This window comes from Phyllopteryx taeniolatus, chromosome 2, assembly GCF_024500385.1.
Source record: "Phyllopteryx taeniolatus isolate TA_2022b chromosome 2, UOR_Ptae_1.2, whole genome shotgun sequence".
NCBI lineage: Eukaryota > Metazoa > Chordata > Actinopteri > Syngnathiformes > Syngnathidae > Phyllopteryx > Phyllopteryx taeniolatus.
Genome location: NC_084503.1, coordinates 37,503,134 through 37,515,382, shown reverse-complemented (window position 1 = coordinate 37,515,382; position 12,249 = coordinate 37,503,134). Strand labels below are relative to the sequence as shown.

General features: G+C 41.0%; 1 protein-coding gene and 1 long non-coding RNA gene across 5 annotated transcripts; one reads left to right on the top strand and one right to left on the bottom strand.

Annotated features, from left to right (window-relative positions):
- Positions 1–805: 805 nt before the first annotated feature.
- On the bottom strand, positions 806–10,617 carry LOC133474386 (protein phosphatase 1 regulatory subunit 3E). 3 transcript variants are annotated; one of them, XM_061766072.1, is made up of 4 exons: positions 10,102–10,617; positions 7,855–7,987; positions 4,927–5,093; positions 806–4,634 (listed from the first exon to the last, which is right to left on the bottom strand). In XM_061766072.1, exons 3-4 carry the CDS (start codon positions 4,986–4,988, stop codon positions 3,524–3,526), a joined length of 1,173 nt encoding a protein of 390 aa, XP_061622056.1. In that variant the 5' UTR covers positions 4,989–5,093; positions 7,855–7,987; positions 10,102–10,617; the 3' UTR covers positions 806–3,523. The 3 variants fall into 3 exon arrangements, with proteins under 3 accessions (XP_061622056.1, XP_061622055.1, XP_061622057.1); XM_061766071.1 differs by lacking the exon at positions 10,102–10,617 and adding an exon at positions 9,008–9,375; XM_061766073.1 differs by lacking the exons at positions 7,855–7,987; positions 10,102–10,617 and having other exon boundaries at positions 4,932–5,070.
- Positions 5,051–11,856, top strand: LOC133474389 (uncharacterized). Of its 2 annotated transcripts, none has more exons than XR_009787485.1 (3): positions 5,051–5,177; positions 11,009–11,188; positions 11,278–11,856. It is a non-coding gene; the product is annotated as an uncharacterized LOC133474389 (long non-coding RNA). The 2 variants fall into 2 exon arrangements; XR_009787486.1 differs by lacking the exon at positions 5,051–5,177 and adding an exon at positions 9,256–9,405.
- The last annotated feature ends 393 nt before the right edge of the window (positions 11,857–12,249 follow it).

The following is a 12,249-nucleotide window of genomic DNA, read 5'->3' as shown; positions in this document are numbered from 1 at the left end:
TTATGAGCCATCACTTAAATGGCTTTTTGTTTTGTGATTCTAGCCAAAATTTGAGTGACGAGTTTCAAATAGGCAACAGTTTTGAAAAAAATTGTGTCACATGACATAATGTGATGACATTCCTATGGTTTGCTTACATGAAACTACTCCTGTGTCTGAGTCCAATACCTCCCCTCCCAAAAATGGCAGTTGGGGAGCATCAGTCTGGCATCATTCCAAGGACATGACTGCAGCCATGTCGGCAATGGCGATGGCAGCAGCACATTGCAGCGCGTGTGCAGCTTTCCCAGTGGGGCCCAGCAGGCTTTGGAAAAGGAGGTGCTCAACTGACCAGATAGCCACATTTGCAGCTCTGCAGTCACACACTGCACATCACAATATAACTAACATTAGCACAGAATGTTTATAATACGGCGGGCGACTGATTAGAGCGTCTGCCTCACAGTTCTGTGTGGAATTTGCATGTTCTCCACGGGCCTGCGTGGGTTTTCTCCAGGCACGCCGGTTTCCTCCCACATCCCAAAAACATGCATGGTAGGTTAATTGACAACTCTAAATTGCCCGTAGGTGTGAATGTGAGTGCAAATGGTTGTTTGTTTATATGTGCCCTGCGATTGGCTGGCAACCAGTTCAGGGTGTACCCCGGCTCCTCCCCGGTGATAACTGGGATAGGCTCCAGTACACCCGCAACCCTAGTGAGGAGAAGCGGCTCAGAAAATGGATGGATGTTTATAATACCATTATGAAACACACCAGTGTATAGATTGAGCGTGATTACAGAGGAAAAAAGAACAACTATCATGAGTATTTGTTACAACATTTTTATTGAGCATTTATTTAATAAAATAGTGGTTCTGTGGTTAAACTAACAGAAAAATAAAGGTTTGTTTCAGTTGTGCATGCATGCAAACATGGTGAACATTCAGGAGACAAAACATTTACGATAAAATGGTTGCATAGGAAAATAATTACTAGGATGATGCTCCCAAATTTGACAAAACAAAAAACATGCCAACGTTTTCAAGCCCCGGTGAAAGAACAAAGCAGTGAATTGAGAGAAGGCAGGAAAAAGAAAAAAAGGGACCATATTACAACACTTTTCACATGAAAAGCTATTGCCCCATGTACATACTATCAACCGTCTCTTTCCGCATCCTCCCTCAAAGTGCAATAAAGGTGGCGCCGAGTGAACGCTCCCAGCTCCAGCTACAATCTCAAGTCACTCATACTTGTCACCATAGACCAAAGTCCATTTGGCGAGTGTCACTGGACATATTTCCAACCCTCTGCAATCACATCCCCCCCCCCCCCCACAAACAAGCACTTACAAGGTTCCATCTCTTCTTCGTAAACTCTTATAACAGTAAGGTGGCGCACTCTTGCAATGGTGCAAAAGAGCCCAGTTCAATTACATTGTGAATTTCAAATTTTCTCAATTCATGTTTTCCCATTAATAATTTCAAGGTCTACTAGTGTGCTTTCAAGTTGGGTTTTTGTATTGAAACTTCACAGGTCAAAACTGAACCAATTGCATCTCTATAATCTGCTTTTAAGATGCTTCGTACACGCATTGCAAACAGTAATATGAAGACATTCAGTATGAGACATTGACAATACAGTACATATTTATATACATATATCAGTGCGCTCGGATGAGAAGCATAATATAAGCAGTTAAAATGAATATCTGATTCAGACAACAGCCCTTCATTAGGGATTCACCAATAAGAGCTGGCTAGCATGTTGAAACAATGTCTTAGTATCGCCAATTAAACAGTCAAATATGAACTGTACAAAGAGTTGCTTTTTAAATTTGGTTTACTACACATGTTGTTAAACTGATATTGATGCATTTCTTACGTTCTGAACTCTGCTACTTTGTATGGATGCTTGGGCGGGCTCGACAAACATGAACAATGTGCAAATACACTTTTAACAAAAAGAGCAAAAACTTTGCACATCCACATCACATTTGAATAACATACAGTGCATGACAATGCTACGTAGGCAAACGTTGTCCCAGAATGCTTAGCTCTCATTTTAGCAGTCCAATATTGAACCAGGAAACTTTTTTTTTTCAAAAATGGATTGGGCGCTTCACAGTGGAAGTGCTCTAAAAGCTAAGTGCTTACTGGAAAACTTTTTATGTCCACATCAACCAGATTGCATCAGTAAATGAAGAGTTACCCTCTGAGACTGCTGTAATGTAAACAAAGAAATGTTCAGATCAGAGACAGAGAATTTAAAAAGTGCTGACTTGTACTTACAGACAACTATGATAGCATCGCACACGACGACACACCAAATGTGAGCAAGACTGAAAACAATATAAATGAGAGCAAAGCTGAAGAAGTGGAATTTGGAAGACAACTCACAAGTGAATAGAAATCTCTTGTTTATATATAAAAAAATAAAAAATAAATTAAAAAAAGGAAGGGATTGCCAAAGTTCTGGTTGGGACACAAAATAGATTCGGTTAGAAGTACATTTTTATGGGGGTCAGCCATAGTTTAAATGCCGCAAGTGATTTATTTTCTTTATTGATAAACCAGTCAGCCAATTTCTTGCAAAGTTGCTATTCATCTTTTCTTGGAGTAAATTAACATTCTTTGTCATGAATTTGCGTCGAGTCTATCAATCAATGTTTTGTCAAGGGATAGATTTTAGTAAACTCGGGACAAAGGGGGAGCCATATTCCTACTTTGGAATGTGAGCTGAAAAGTTTGGAAAACTTTTGATATAAATGTTAGTGGACGATATTGGAGAGCATTGCACTGCATCTCAACAGTGATGGACAACAAAGATTTCAAAGACAGTGACGTTTTATACTTGCTTTCTTCATTTGACAACAACGCAAAGAAAACAATCACCAGTGAAAAATAGCTTAGAAGTTGGGAGAAAAAAAAAGTACTAATAGTACATGCTACTTGTTAAAAATATACTTATCTGTTCAATGTTCAAAAGATAGGAATTTCTTGGTCTACATGTCCTCTTGCACTATTTGCAAAAGGGAATGAGTTGAGGCAATATCAACACAATTTATTTATTTTTTTTTTTTTAGACAGAATCTAGTCTCTATGAACACAATGGAATGGCCAAAATGCAGATATTTCGGGGGAATAGTTCTATGGCAACAAAATATGTAATCATTGGGGGGGGGTGCTTAGTGAGAAAATCAAAACTATCAATGCACTGCTTCCCATAGCATGCTTTACAAAGGCATTTAATGGCATGACATAATAGATGAATGAGCGGTGGTATATTTTAACCTCACGTGTTTCCACGTTACATAACGTGGACGTGCCCTCCCAAAGGGCACCGAGCTGTGCAGAGCCCTGACATCAAGGCAAATTAACTCTTCACCAGGGCACCTCAAATGCTCACGCCACGTATATATTTGATACTGCGTGTATTTAACCCCCATGCACACACTAATAACGCCCATTTGTACACGTTAGTCACTTTTAAGGTACCCGGGGGTTTCAACGAACGCACAATTTACGCACGCGGCGTGTGGCTGAGGTTAAATAAAGTGGATCCATCCGTTCTCCCATTCCTTCGGTGGGGACATCTTGAACCGGTGACGCCGCACTTTGTAGTTACTCCCGTTGTTATTATCCCAAAACTCGTCGCCGTCGACTGTGTATTTGATGGCGAACTGCAACGTGCCCCCGTTCTCCATGTAGGTGGGCATGACCACCTTGAAGGAGAAGCGATCCGTGGCGCCGTCGCTCGAGTGGGGCACGTAGGACGCCAAGCTGTCCATAAAGGTGATCCAGTTGTTGAGGGAGTAGCGCAAAGAGACGCTCTTCTCGAAGGCCAGGTTCAAGACGCGCACGAAGCCCGACAGGCTGAATTCGTCCGTCTCGACGCTCTCCAGCAGCACTTTCACCTCCCGCACCTTCTGCTCGAAGTCGGCAAGGTTGCCCGGGCTGGTGAACTGCAGCTCCATGAATACAGACTGGGCCGGGGGTCGGGGGAATTTCGTAGAGGCCATGCGGTTCGCGTCCGTGGATTTAGGTAACTTGGCCAAAATGCGCTCCGGCACCTCCGGCTCGTCAGAGTCGTCGAAGTGTTTCACGGAGATCAGCTCCAGACCGAGAGAGTCTGCGAAGCGCACCTTTTTCTGACTTGTTGGACTTCTGCTGCGGGAGATTTCCAACTTGGCTCTCTCCGTGGGAGTGGGCAGAGACTTGCATCGCCGGCGCAGGCTGGGGCTCTGCGGGGGCTTGAGGAAGGTCTCCCGGCCGCGCGGCCTCTCGTCCACCACGGGGCTGTCGGCGGGTTCGCGGGTGCCGTTCGTGATGTCAAAATCGTCGCCATCTTCCAGACGAGGATTCGCCGCAGCCAGGCTGCCGAAGAGTCCGGCGATGCAGCTGTAGTTCCTGGGCAGGCAGGTCTTCGGGGGCAGCATGTCCGCGGCGGGTCGCGCGCGCTCCGCTTCCATGCAACGCTGCAGCCCCTGCGCTGCAGAGCCCGACTCGGTGGTCTTGCGGAGACCAAAGACTGGGGAGACCGAGACTTCGGGTGCCAGTATCCCACCCGCGGATTGGCGCCGCGGCTGCGTCACTTCGACTGCGGCGCCCGGGACCAATTGGCGCGAGTTTTGTTGAGCGCTGTTTGCTCCATCGGATCTGCCAGTTTAAACGTATAAAAGAGGCGGCGAATAAGGGGTGGGGGGAACAAAACACTTGCCTTGATGTTTCAAAATTTAAAAATAAATAAATAAAAAAGTACACTTCCACTGAGTGGAGATCGCCCTCTCGCGTGATACTGTGGTATATGACGTCAAAACGCAGCGCGGGCTCACTGTGAAGTCTACGTGCGGATCTGAACGTTGCCTCGCTCGGGACAAGATGGTTCCCACATTTAGGACATAATGTCACAGTACACGTTGAGTGTGAGATGGAGTAACTGCATCGTTACCGGACCGTTTTCGAGAAATCCCTCGTGTGTGCTGCTCTGTTATTGCATAAGACAAGTGTCATGCCGCCGTCTTGTGTGCAGCGGGGTTGCCTGCGCCCCGTCCACTTTGTTACGTCACAGGCGGCAAAAGAAGGGTTGCCAGGGCGACAGCGTCACTCGGCAGCACACTGTGGATCGAAAGTGAAACACACAAGGGAACTCAAAGACAGTTTGACGGACAAGATAACTACAACCTGCATGCCACAAGGATTGTGAGTGCAGACGTTCATGCTAAAGTTACAATGGCTCTTTTCGCAGATTTCTTGTTTTTCCTTTTATTTCTGTTGTCAATGATGTTGTAAAAATATGCCACAAACTGTCATGGGATCACACGTCATTTTCTCATGCAGTCAAAAGTAGCACTTGAGTGTAAAAGCAGAGTCTATTTAAATGGAAAACTCAATGTTACAAAGTTCAGTTCACTAATGGTTAACAGTGAAATTTGCAATCCTAAAACATTATCGTTTGTAGATAAAGAACTAGCACAGCCATTGTTGTCACTGACACAAAACTATACAGATTGACATTACAATGTGCCTTGTTTTCTTTTGAAGCATTGAGGACCTTTGGAAATCAAGCCATTTAATTTGACATTTTATATTGAAGCAACAAAATGTCTTTGCCGGCCTCAGCACACATAATGGGCTCTTTGCACATTGTGCCGTGACATCATATCTATTGATAATACAGTTTACCCTTTTTTTCATAGCCTTGAAAGGGTTTTTTGGGTTTTTTTCCGCCGGGGGCAGCACAGATGATTGTTGAGTCCCAGTATTCACATCATCATCTAAATTGGAAGGAGTTTGAAGCAGTGGCTCGTGAGTATTCGTCGTGAGAAGTTTACACTTCACCCCAGAGCAGATTATTCAGACAAAAACCAAGGAAAGATATTATTTATTTATTTTAACAGTGCCATATTTTACCCAAACAACTTATTTCTAATATTGGGGGATGTAATATTAGCTCTAAGGTGCCTCAGTAAACCTGTGAGATGTAAATTTAAATTGTGCATGCATTCGGAGTTCCAGACATTTTTTCCCACTGAGAGACCTGAAATCAGGTCATTCGAATTTCTCAAGCTTATCTACTTCACTAGCGAAGATCTCCGCCTTCCTTTTCCTGCTCTCGAGTCAGTGATGTTAACATAAACCTCTACACGGAGGCAACCAATAAGAGGAAAGGGGGCGGTCTTAGCCAAATAGGGACAAAGCGGATACAAAACTGGGTCAAACAGAAGTCACTGTAAGAGGAGCCTTTTCTAGACACTCATATGACAAAACTAAAGTGTTTTTTTTTTTTTTTCCAAATGAAATCGACACTTTCATACTAAGTCCATGTTAGACAGTCAATCTATGGAGGTCTAAATAGCCAAAATATGTGATGTTAAAAAAACAGTTGAATACAAAATGTGTCAGATTTATTCATGACCTTTACACAATATGTATGGGTAGCTTTAGAATGTCGGCATTGGATCTGGCGAATGTTTGTAAACCAAATTAAATGTAACGTTTAATTCCTTGATCTCTTCCTTTAACGAGTAGTTCTACTTTTAATTGAATGTTTTCATGCACTGCAAGTGTTTAGGAAAGCAGATTCCGAGACAGCGCAATAACCATGAGTTCAACATTGCTGGGAAATCCATGGTAGCTTAAAACACCATTGAATTTGGATGATTGTGTGAACATTAGAATGCAATGTTCAATGTATTGTTTGCATTGCTTTTGAAAAAAAAAATACAAAGCTACCGTTAGTTTGGTTTAAAAAAACAAAACGGATACTTTTTTTGTAATATTACCGACACCAAGAGTCTGGGGTAAGCAGAAATTGGAGAAAGTCTCCGAACTTCGGACTGCTGTGGATTGGTCCTGTATCGCATTGGTAGCTCATGGCAGCATAAGGCAATTCAAGCTCCTATGTCACATTAAAAACTAACTCAAGTTTATGGATCTAGCTAAAGGAGGGTATAATAGGAAGCGAAACGGGGTGCAGAAGAAAGTTATTCAGACAGTTGGTAGGTGAATTACTGTTTAAGGGTCTGTGTATATGATGGAAAAAAAGTCTTTATTCACCTAACATGTTTCTGCAACAGTGTCACATGATGTTACTGTGACGCGTCTTGTTCAGCTGTTTTAGGTCCTCTGATGAAGCTAACAATTGTTTCTGCAACATGCAAGATAAATCAAACCCCTTTTCTGACATCTACAAAGAATGGGGAACCGTAAACAGTATTAATTCTAAGAAGACCGTATGAACCTTGTTACATTTGGTAGGTTAAATGTAAAGGCGATGAAGCATATCATGTACCTTTACAGATAGCAAAGTCAGGTAACTGTACCTATAATCATTAAATTTGACTTTGGTTGTCACTTATGAAAAGATGAGGAATGCACATTCTTTATATACTTAAAAGCTGTCAAAAGCATCCAAAATCACATCTAGCCAGTGGGGGTGCATCTGTAAAGCCAGTGTGATGAAGGGTTAAAAGAGACGTCTCTCTGGTCTCAGTTAAGGCAGTGGGAAAAAAAAATCCACAACATGAAACATTCAACAGGCGGACAAAGTGCTGACCCGGAAGAAAGATTAAAAGTCTCACAAGGAAAATAGTCCATGAAACCATTTGCAAGAGGGTCGGTCAGCTAGCTTCCTTGAAAGGGGTCAGGCTTAACACTGTCCAGTTAGAATATTGCTTTAAACAGGAAACATGTGAAATCATTATGTAGCGCCTGCCCTCCACTGTATTAATCTGTATTAATCAAAAAGCTCTAATCCACCTCTCTCAAATGTTCAGATCACACCTAAACTCCTTGCTCGTTGTTCTCGCATACAATCATTCTGAATTCAATTCTTTGGTATTTAGCCCATCTTTGCCTGCTGTCTACATCTACATACCTCCTCTTCTGCTGCTTCCAACTCTGCTTGAACTCCATCTTCCTCAACTTCCCCATCTGTCCAACAGCTTTCCAGTCATAGATTGATTGTGTTTCTGCTTGGTTTGAACATTTCTCATCAGCTGTGATCACACCTGTGTGTGAGAATTTGGGAGAAATTATTATTATGACAGAATGAGTAGATGCACAGTAACTGGCCACAATTGGCCACTTGAACAAAATAAAACAAAATAAATGTGTGATCTGCATCTCTTGTAGTGTTTTATTGTTTAAGGGAACTCTTACTACCATATGCTGTTATCAGACTTACAAATGTTTGTCAAAATCCCTTAGAGGTAATTTGCCATGTATACCTCAAAATGCAACATCACCTCATAAAGTCGCACCACCCCACGCTCCCATTCGTAGCACTTTTAAGTTACCTGTTGGATTTCTTTCCTCCAAAGTGGAACAAATAAAAGGTTGAACAGCATCGCATAATGGACAGCAAAATATTAGACAGCTCTGAGTATGAGTGCAGTCTGCACCAGAAATTCCTGACCAGGGTGCCATGGCAAACTAGTGTACTGTGAGAGATCATCAGGAGTGCTGCGGGAAATTATTAAATTTTCACCCTTTTTTTTTTTCATGACAAATAGCTTTGCTTATCAAATACAGCATCATACAGTGAGAGGCAGAGCAATGTTGTTTCATTAGATGGCAGAAGGTACAATTAAACTGTGCAGCCACCTGTTGTCATTCATGCTTCCTGTGAGTACATCAGCTTTGTGTTCAATTAAACAGACCCAGATTTCAAACTTGAGTGAGTAAGTCAATATGCGAGTAAAATGAGACGAGATCGTCATTATTTCAGTATTCATACTTCTTGTGACAGTTTTTGAGAATGAGAAAATGTGCTGTTCATCCAAAATTCAGCAGAAGAGAAAGCAATTGTTTGGACTGACAAAAGAAAAGGCACACATTTTGTTTTTGAATTGAGTTGGAATCCATTGAAAATTCGAATACTGTACTATGTAAACTGACGATTTAAAAAAATAAATACATTCACACATTAAAAAAAAAATGTGATACAGTACTCATTTAAGAAAGCAATAAAGACGAATTATTTGAAACTAATGACATTATTCCAAGAAAATGTCAACTTTGGTACTTACCAGAATGTGGACGAGGAACACACTTCCAAACAACAAAACTAGAATGGTGTAAAACGTGATTTATGCGCTTTACTGCAGCTATCCACAAACATTTGGGCCTTATAGATATTATATCAGAAACACGACCTAAATAAATCTACCTGACTGAACCTTTCGGGGGGGGGGGGGGGGGGGGGGGAAACAGTCCATTTGGAAGTGCTTCAACAAACAGCTTCCTCGTTCGAGTTTAAAGCTTTTGACAAAACTTTAGTCATGCGTCCTTGTCTTCCGGTCACGCCATATGTGGCGAATCGAGCTCGACAAACACCCTGCGCATTTTGGACGTGACGTCACTCCCCCGAAACGTTTTAAAACCAGATTACGTCATCACGGCTGTTGTCACCCAAGAACGTTTGCGTGTATGTATGCATCCGCTGTACTTAACGGCTTCTTTGCAACATGAAGTGGAACTGCAATTGTTTATTGTGTAATGTTCATCAAAGTGTGTGTCTCTATGATTGGTAACTGCACAGACTCGGGCGTGCTTATCATCTGATAATGTTCACGTGAGCTGCAAATTAAAAGCATGTTGTGCATTCTAATTATTAGGTTCCCATCAGCGTAAAAGCATTGCTTTCATTGAACATTTGTTTGAACCGCAGTATAACAACGATTGGAAAAAACTAGTTTCCTCCAATGGTAATTCCAGAATTGGAGGACAATTTGGCCACCAACATTGTTTGACAAAAAAAGGACCATTAAATATTTTATTGCCCCGTTTTCAAGAAAAAAAAACAGGGTAATAAACAGCATAGCATTTATTTCATTGAACTCAACCATCAACAGCACAGTTTGCAATTTGTCATATACATTATGCTGATTGTAGCAACCCTGTTACAGATAGTACAGGACCTGAAAACATACAGGATTTCATAAACATTACAGAATAAATCTTGTTACTAATTAAATTTTTGTATTTCTCTAATTTCTGTAATGGGGTTGCAAATCAATGCTAATTTTAATTTTTGTCCAAGTACTTGCTAGCTGCGTTAGCTGCTATGCTAACTGGTCAAGAAAAAAAAAACTTAGCTACAGTATATAATAAAAAAACAAACCTTTGTTTGATCATGAGGAACAGGGTCGCATTGGTCTGAGGAAACACTCCATTATTGTTGAATACATTGAAAAAAAAACATTAACAGGAGACAATTTACCAAGGTCTTCGCATGGTCAGGGCAATTAGCTAGATAATGACAATAAGAGGTATAGAAAATGGTGAATGGATGTAATTTCTGCTATGTCACAAACTTTTTTTTCTTTTCGTCAAGATGGCTCAAATGTTTTACTAAGAGGGTCCTGTGTATGTTGAGAGAAATTCAGAGCATAATTACTACTATTTAAGATGTCTGCTAAAACAATGTTTTAACAATCACATGGAAGATAAAAATAAAATTTTATTTTAAATAGTATTTAGGAATCACTTTTACTACAGCTAGTTACATTTTGTCTCAGAACAACTATAATTTACACATGTGCATTTCTGTATTTGTGCATGGATTATTTTGGGTGTTGGGTGAGTTCCTCCAATTCTGGAATAACCCATACATGTTCCATAATGTCCACTTTAATTGAAAAGACCATAAAGGTGCCATGGATATATATATATATATATATATATATATATATTTAGCAATATACAATTGTTTTGATGACCACTAGATCTTAATGATGTCAAGTGAAATCATGTGTAAATATGCAATCAAATAAAAGACTTTACCAGTTTCTCATTTCTTTAATATAACTTCTGGATATAATGGGAAAACGGCTCGAGAAATCGATCCGGAATGGGGGAATGGTATTCGATTGACAGGCAGCAGCATCCCTAGTTACAATTTTGTTCTATCTATAATTGTTAGTCACATATTTTTCATCTTGTTAAAAATTAGATGTGATTAGTGACCATTTAAATTCTTTTTTTAGAACATTTTTATCATGTATAACCTTTTATTATCCTGCAAAAAGGATCCCACAGGTATGAATGGATCAGATGAAGGAACTCTTGATCAGGAAGATGCAGCTGAGGAGCAGCTTTACAAAGCACAAAGGATTCATGTCGATGCCCTGCTTGACATGAGTGAGGAGGCCTTTTTAGAAGATCTGGAGCCACATGAGTATCATTGCTACTGTGGTTGGGAAGAGGCTGTAAGTGCATTTGTATGATTTGGTGATTGCTACCGAGTTGAATTTGGATGACAGTCAACTAAAAAAAAATACATTTTGTGTTGCTGTAGGTGCGGGGCTGGGACAGAGTTGCTCCTGTCAGTGGCATTCTTCTTCCTCAAAAGAGAGACAAGAAACCAAAGCCGCATAAGGAGTTGACAGACAAGCCACCCTCCTCACATGCAGATCCAATGTTTTATGGAGACACCTTGGCCATCAGTGGAGAGCACTGTAGCGAGTCACAATCAAGCCCCCATAACTTGAAGAAATTCACCCCATCAAGCCAGAAGGCCATACTAGAGCCAGAATCCCCAGAATGGCATCCACTGGATGGCGTGGAAGAAGACTTGTCACACCTGCTACATGAAGAGAGAGGGCATTCCAGTGGGATTCCTTTGCACCTGCAACAATTACCCCCAAACATTTCAAAGGGCAGGCCATCCAAACCCACAAAACGCCAGACTAAAAGCAAAGTTGTTCCCATTACAAACTTCACTTTTTTACCTCCAATAAAATGATGTGACAACCAAAGGTCAGCTCTATACGCCATGAATAACCCAGTAACATCACAACTGTTGCAAGTTTTTATAAGAAATGTGGACTTCCAAAGCCAACCAAAGATGTCAGGAACATTGCTTTTTTTTTTTTTTTTTTTTAAGCGGCTCATGTACCAATGTTCAGCTTCTTACTGTCCAATACGCATGCTACAATATATGTGAAGGCTGATTTGGAATGCTAATTAGCAGCACCAGTTTCATGTCCTGTTGATTACTGCCCATGCATATTAAACTATTTGAAGACTGATTTGGGATTGTAGTTAACAGCTAGTTCCCCAGGGTCATTTCTCAGTTTAGTTACTAAGCAACATCAAATTGGATGCAAGCTCTTGTCACAGAAATGTGTTGCAAAAGAAATCTCATTATGGACTACTTCTCTTTAAAGGGATTCAGTACATCTATTGAAAAATTTGCAAGCCTGCCTTTATTTTTTTACACAAACGATAGTTTATGAGTACACAAGGCCCTCCCTTTCTGAGATCTACT

What these genes read in the sequence shown, in the direction of transcription:
- LOC133474386 (XM_061766072.1), bottom strand. Translation starts at nt 4,988, where the DNA reads ATGACACTTGTCTTATGCAATAACAGAGCAGCACACACGAGGGATTTC. An exon ending in GATTTCTCGAAAACGGTCCG is followed by an intron (nt 4,635 to 4,926) that starts GTAACGATGCAG and finishes TTAAACTGGCAG; the next exon opens with ATCCGATGGAGCAAACAGCG.